The sequence below is a fragment of the Triticum dicoccoides genome, chromosome 5B (assembly GCF_002162155.2).
Source record: "Triticum dicoccoides isolate Atlit2015 ecotype Zavitan chromosome 5B, WEW_v2.0, whole genome shotgun sequence".
Taxonomy (NCBI): domain Eukaryota; kingdom Viridiplantae; phylum Streptophyta; class Magnoliopsida; order Poales; family Poaceae; genus Triticum; species Triticum dicoccoides.
In genome coordinates this window covers 376,357,639-376,363,557 of record NC_041389.1, presented here as the reverse complement: position 1 = coordinate 376,363,557, position 5,919 = coordinate 376,357,639, and the positions used below count along the sequence as shown (strand labels likewise).

The 5,919-nt window shown below is 40.2% G+C and overlaps 1 protein-coding gene across 1 annotated transcript in view; it reads left to right on the top strand.

The window, feature by feature from the left end:
* The window catches only part of LOC119309257, a 6,033-nt gene extending 2,390 nt beyond the window's left edge, over window positions 1-3,643 (top strand). The window contains exons 3-8 of the mRNA XM_037585288.1: window positions 1-343; window positions 584-736; window positions 1,907-2,330; window positions 2,420-2,652; window positions 2,825-3,087; window positions 3,264-3,643. Coding sequence (XP_037441185.1) covers window positions 1-343; window positions 584-736; window positions 1,907-2,330; window positions 2,420-2,652; window positions 2,825-3,061 — 1,390 coding nt within the window. The 3' untranslated portion in view covers window positions 3,062-3,087; window positions 3,264-3,643. The remainder of the gene's footprint in view (window positions 344-583; window positions 737-1,906; window positions 2,331-2,419; window positions 2,653-2,824; window positions 3,088-3,263) is intronic.
* The last annotated feature ends 2,276 nt before the right edge of the window (window positions 3,644-5,919 follow it).

Sequence of the window (5,919 nt, the reverse complement as noted above, 5' to 3'; positions counted from 1 at the left end):
TGTGACTAGACCACCTATCGCGCCTGTTCCTTCAGCTAACGTTTTTGGTCCTGGAGCTGTGACTAGACCACCTATCGCGCCTGTTCCTCCAGCTAACGTTTTTGGTCATGGAGCTGTGACTAGACCACCTATTGCACCTGTTCCTCCAGCTAACGTCTTTGGTCATGGAGCCGTGACTAGACCACCTATGACACCTGTTCCTCCAGCTACTGATTTTGGTCCTGGAGCTGTGACTAGACCTCATATCGCACCTGTTCCTCCAGTTAATGAGCCACAATTTAAAGTATATGTTGGCAAGATTGCATCAACAGTGGACAATGATTTTGTTCTTTCTCTTCTTCAGGTATATTGTTAAATTTGCCTCTTGTGAACTTATAGTACTTACAACCTAGCTCATAAGTTGATCTCTTAAGATTGTATCGACCTATTAGATTCTGGCAAAGCATGTTACATAATATTTATTATAGATAAAAGCTAGTTAATTGGAGTTTATAAAAGGAAAAGCTGTGAAGCATTAGATGACATATGCTTTGGAATAATGGAGTAGATAGTGATGTGTATATGTGCCTTATTTTTGCTACAGGTCTGTGGAATTGTAAAAAGTTGGAATCCAGTCACAAATCCAATTGATGGAACTCCTACTGGGTTTGGCTTTTGTGATTTTGAATCTGCCGAAGGCAGTCTTCGTGCATGGCGGTTGCTCAACAAACTAAGAATTGATGGTCAAGAGCTGTTGGTATGTACTGGTCTACATGTCATTTATGCTTGCAACATCCATAGATAAATGTACAGACTAAGATGTATGATTTCTTGGAAAGGAGTTGGCCCTAGTTAGATATGTTATTATTGAATTGGCAATTTATTTTATGATTTTTGTAGTACATCACATATCTCTTGTGGATTTACATCATTTTGAAAAATATTGTGCTAACATCAGTATAAATTCAACAATTGAATTGGGTGAATAGTCCCACATCCATGTGATCAGTGGCGGAGCCAGCCAGTCGCGGGAGCTTGGGCAAAGCCTAACTGCTTCTAGGTCAATGAAAATCTGCCTATAAAATCATCATTACCAAGCTCTAATACGCATGTCTTTTCAATAGAGGCTTGTGGGTCAAGCCTGGGTAGCCGCCTTGGGTCACCTAGAGGTGGCTCTGCCATTGTGAGCCATGATGACTTGGGGAATTCGGGTGGAGTAGTGGGGACCATGCACCAGTGAGTGGAGAGATGGCTCTGCCATGTGGGGACCTAAGGGTATTTTGATTATTTCATGTCGCGCTAGTTGTTAAATGGATGGCGGGGTGGCATGTGCGTAATTGGACCTAACGGGAATGATAGTGCTCTTAGAAGGTCTTAAAAACTGAATTTGCTTTGAAACTAGTGGCATCGGTGGAAAGTTTTGTTAGACTAAATTAATTAATTAATAGTGAATGATGGTTTATTGGCTTGACAGAACTAATAATGATCTCTATTCTTCCGCATTGTTGTTTAAAACATTTGTAGTGTAAATCATATAATATTCAAAGTTCTGATAATATTTGAGAAATCATCTTAGTATTTTATTGATTACAGTGGGTTGTCTATAAAAGGAAGTTATCCTTGTAAAGTTGCTTCCGTTGATGTTATCGTGCTTAGAAATCAACTGTGACTTTGCAGCTTTCATTACAAGCATTAATATTTCTATGCTCTTCTTTCTTAATGAGGAATTGGCCACCTTTGGAATATTTTTGTATAAAGCTAATGGCGTAGGAGAACCTGCATTTGAAAAAAATAAACCTTTTCAATTTCTTTTGCAAATTTTTGCCTGAACATTAGAAAAGTAAAGCTTCCGTCTGCACACCCCGGGGTTCAATCTTGTGAAATGCTTATTCTGTTCTGATCCATGCTTATTTTTGGGTTTAAACAGGTTAATGTCAATGAAGCCACGAGACAGCACCTTCAGAAATACTGTGAGAATACTACAGAAGAGAAGGCCAATGAAACTGATATGGCTGCTATGCAAACGATACACAGTATGGTTGAAGAGAGAATGAGGTGTAAATTTCCGGGTTCACCAATTCAGTCTGTTCAGGCATCTACAAGCATGAGTGATGAGAAAGGCGATGGTCATACAAGGAGTGGTGCACTGGAGGAAAGGACAAGCAAGAGACAACGTGAAAAAGAGGAACATTTAGGGGAAAGTAAAGTTGTTTGTTTGCAAGGTTGGAAAGATAAAGAAGTGATTTCAGCTGGAAAGCCTTCTCTGCAAATTGATGCAATATCATCAATGTATGTTCCCATGGAGCCTGAATCTACAATTGAACACGAGAGGAAACGTCAGCGCAGGGAAAGTGAGTGTATTTTTCGTTTCTTAATTTACAATACCTTCTCCATAGTGTAGCTACCTTGAAGTTGACTTTGGTCTTGCTTCGTTGGACAGTAGATGGGTTTCATAAGAGCAATGGTGAAGGTAAGGGCATTGTATCTGTACAAGTGCTAGTCTCAGATAAGCTGAACAGCAGTGCCCCAGGAGAAAAGGGGAATTCTGAATTGCAAGCTACATCCAAGTTAGGGAACAAGGAAACTTTGGATGCAGAACAGTTGCTTGCTGCTATCCCTAAGACGAAGGAAGAACTATTTGCTTATGATGTTAATTGGGCAATTTATGATAAGGTGAAACAGAATTATCTACCTTTTTCCATTTTAAATTTCCATACTTGAAAAAGATGTCTGAATTAGGCAAACTCGAAATGAGAACCAGTCAATTTGTTGCCTTGCAGACTGTGTTTTAAATATGAACTCCCATCTCATTCTTATACCATCAAATACACTTTTTTTCTTGCAGCATGGATTGCATGAGAGAATGAGGCATTGGGTTTCAGAGAAGTCGATTGAAGTTTTCGGCGAGGAAATAGCAGAGTTTGTTGAGTATGTTATTGCATCAACCAAAGAGCATGTAGATGCACCTAGAATGTTGGAGGCCCTTGTATCTCTTATGGATGATTCTGCAGAAAAGTTTGTTATCTCGTTTTGGACGGAACTTATATTTGAAATTAAGAAAGCTGAAACTGGATTAGCATGAAGACTGAGGGAATGTCACTATGTCAGGTTTGTTGTTCTCTTTTGAACTTCGTTTTGTTATCAATTTTGATTGTCTTCTTCCCACTTTAAAGAACACTTTGTGACATTACTGAAGCACTCCCAAGTCGATGCAATTTGAATTTGAGTTATTCAGATTCGTAATTGAATCACTGACATTCTGAATGTGCTGCCGCCTTTTTCAGTGCCGCCTTGTTGCTCAAGGTCGGCGGGTAATCACAAAGAAATTGCCTCAGTTCCTTCTCATTGCTCAAGGTCGGTGAGTAATCTCAAAAGAGATTGGCGGACGACAACCCTTCCTGGCTACCTATGAGCTGCAGTTGTTGATATCTTGGAATGAAGCAGTCATTCTGGCACTGTGTTCTGGCTATCCTGAATCTTTCGCTGATGAATGTAGATAGACTTCGCATGTTGACATTAACAGCGAGCTGTTGGCGAGATCAGTTTGTGTTGTAAGTGGAGAAGTGAAATGAGACTCTTTCAGCGTGTTCCCTATGCGGGGAGTCTCTTCGTACATATAAGAGTATTAAATTGATAAAGCATATTTATTTGGACTTGCTAGTTTTCTTTTGTGTCGAGCTGAGTTTTTCTTATATCTTCACCTCCACGACTTTATCTGTTTCTCTCGATGCTTGTTGGGTTATGTGCTATGTCGCTGATTTTTTTTCTTTTGATCTGGTTGTTTCTACGTGAGGGTCATTTACTAAAAAGAACTTGCGTTTTCATTTTTGCTTTTTCCACACCGTTTCTATTTTTCTTTTCATTGTTTGCTTTGTTATTTCTATTATTATTAATAATTTTATTTTCAAGTGATTTTGTTCTTTTTCCATGCATTGTTTCTTAGTTATTTTTTCTATCCATTCATTTCATTACATTTATTTATTTTTCTATTTTATTTGGTTGGCACGTGAAGTTCCTATCAGCAATTAAGCTTACATAGTCAAAAAAATTATGTGGCCAAAGTGTTTTTCAAGTCGTAACTGCAAGTTTTTAAGCGGGTTCACAACTGCAACTTTTCAAGTTGGGCTGCAATATCAAACTGATCACAATGGGTTGCAATTGTAAGTTTTTATTTATTTTTAAATTGGGCCACACTGTAAGTTTTAAAAAAGACTCAATTGGGCCGCAACTGCAAACTGCAATTTTTCAAGTGAAGTCGTACCTGCAAGTTTTCAAGTGGGGTAATAACTGCAAACCGCAATTTTTAAAGTGGGGTACCGGCTGCAAGTTTTCAAGTCGGGTCGCAGCCGATTTAAGTGGGATAGTGACTGCAACTTTTCAAGTCAGGTCGGCAGCCACAAGTTTTTAAATTGGGTCACAACTGCAAGTTTGTAAGTGAGGTTGCAACTGCTAGTTTTCAAATGGGTCCCAACTGCAAGTTTCTAAGTGGGGGTCATAACCAGAAGTTTTTAAATGGGTTGTAAATTCAAGTTTTCGAGTGAGGGCGTAAGTGCAAGTATTTCAGTGAAGTAGCAATTGCAAGTTTTCAAATGGGTGGCAACTCAAAGTTTTTAAGTGGGGTCCTAACTGCAAGTTTTTAAATTAGGACGCAACTACAAGTTTCAAATGGGTTCACAACTACCCCCTCCGTTCCAAAATAGATGACCCAAATTTATACTAATTTTAGTATAAAGTTGGGTCATCTATTTTGGAACGGAGGGAGTATATGTTTTCAAATGAGGTTGCAAGTACACGTTTCAAGTCAGTCTGCACCTTTTCAATTTCTTTTGTTTCTCTTTTTAACTATTGTTACTACTCGGTCAATTTGGCTTCTTAATGGATCTTCTTTTTTCAGTCCAAAATCACGTGACAAGCCCATCTAGTGAGTTTCTTTTTTCTTTTGTTTGCCTGCAGCACATAGACACAACAATAAAAGGAGATGGGCGACTCAGACAAAAAAGTAGCGTAGCGACCAATCCAATAGAAAAACTACACAATTCCAACCAACAACTAGCCTATAGACACTAAACTAGCCCGAGCCTATAGACAAGCTGAAAACGCGTCACAACAACAATACATGATGTCAGCTGATGTCATGTAAATCAGACCAAACTATATCCTATCTGGCCGAGTTTGAGACACTTCCATATTTATTTGGGTTCGTGCTTGGTCGGACAATTCTATGATGGTAACATGGTTCATGCTTGTCTTTTGTCGGAATAATTTTATGTTGCTATTCTTCCTACTTCCTAAGAGCATCTACAACTGGACCCTTCAAATCCCCCCAATACACCCAGACGGATTGCCCGTTCATGAAATTGCCACCCAACCGGACCCCTCAAACTAGCTCTATACGCCCGGGTTGTCTGTTGCCCTGCAAACCCAACCCATATGCGGGATGGATATGGGGCTCCCGGCGCGTACGTACATGTCCGCCATGTCAGGCGGAGCCCGCATAAAGACTTATAACTTTGATGAGTGTCTTGTCCGGTTCGGTGTAGATGCATTCATGGTGCTGCACTAAGGAACCAAATTTGGCTATGTAAGCTGGACGACGAGGCAACCCTAGATCCGGCCCCATTGCACTCCTCTTCCTCCCATCTGTGTCGCTGTTGCCCCCTCCTCTCCCTCTTCCACTTCCAATCCATACTTGTCGCCTGCAGTAGCCGCCCGCCTCCAGACTAAGGTGACCTAATACAAGCTGTTAACCCTAGAGCGCTGGGCATAAGTGTAAGTGCATCTAGTGCCACCCCTAGTTGGTTTTGGAGTATTGACGACAAACGTGGTTGAGAGACTATTGTGTTTGTGAGAATTGCAGGATAACACATGTAGTAGTCCCTCATTGATTTGGTTTACTTACCAGAGATGACCCCTAAAAATGTGTGAAGACAATGGTGGTTC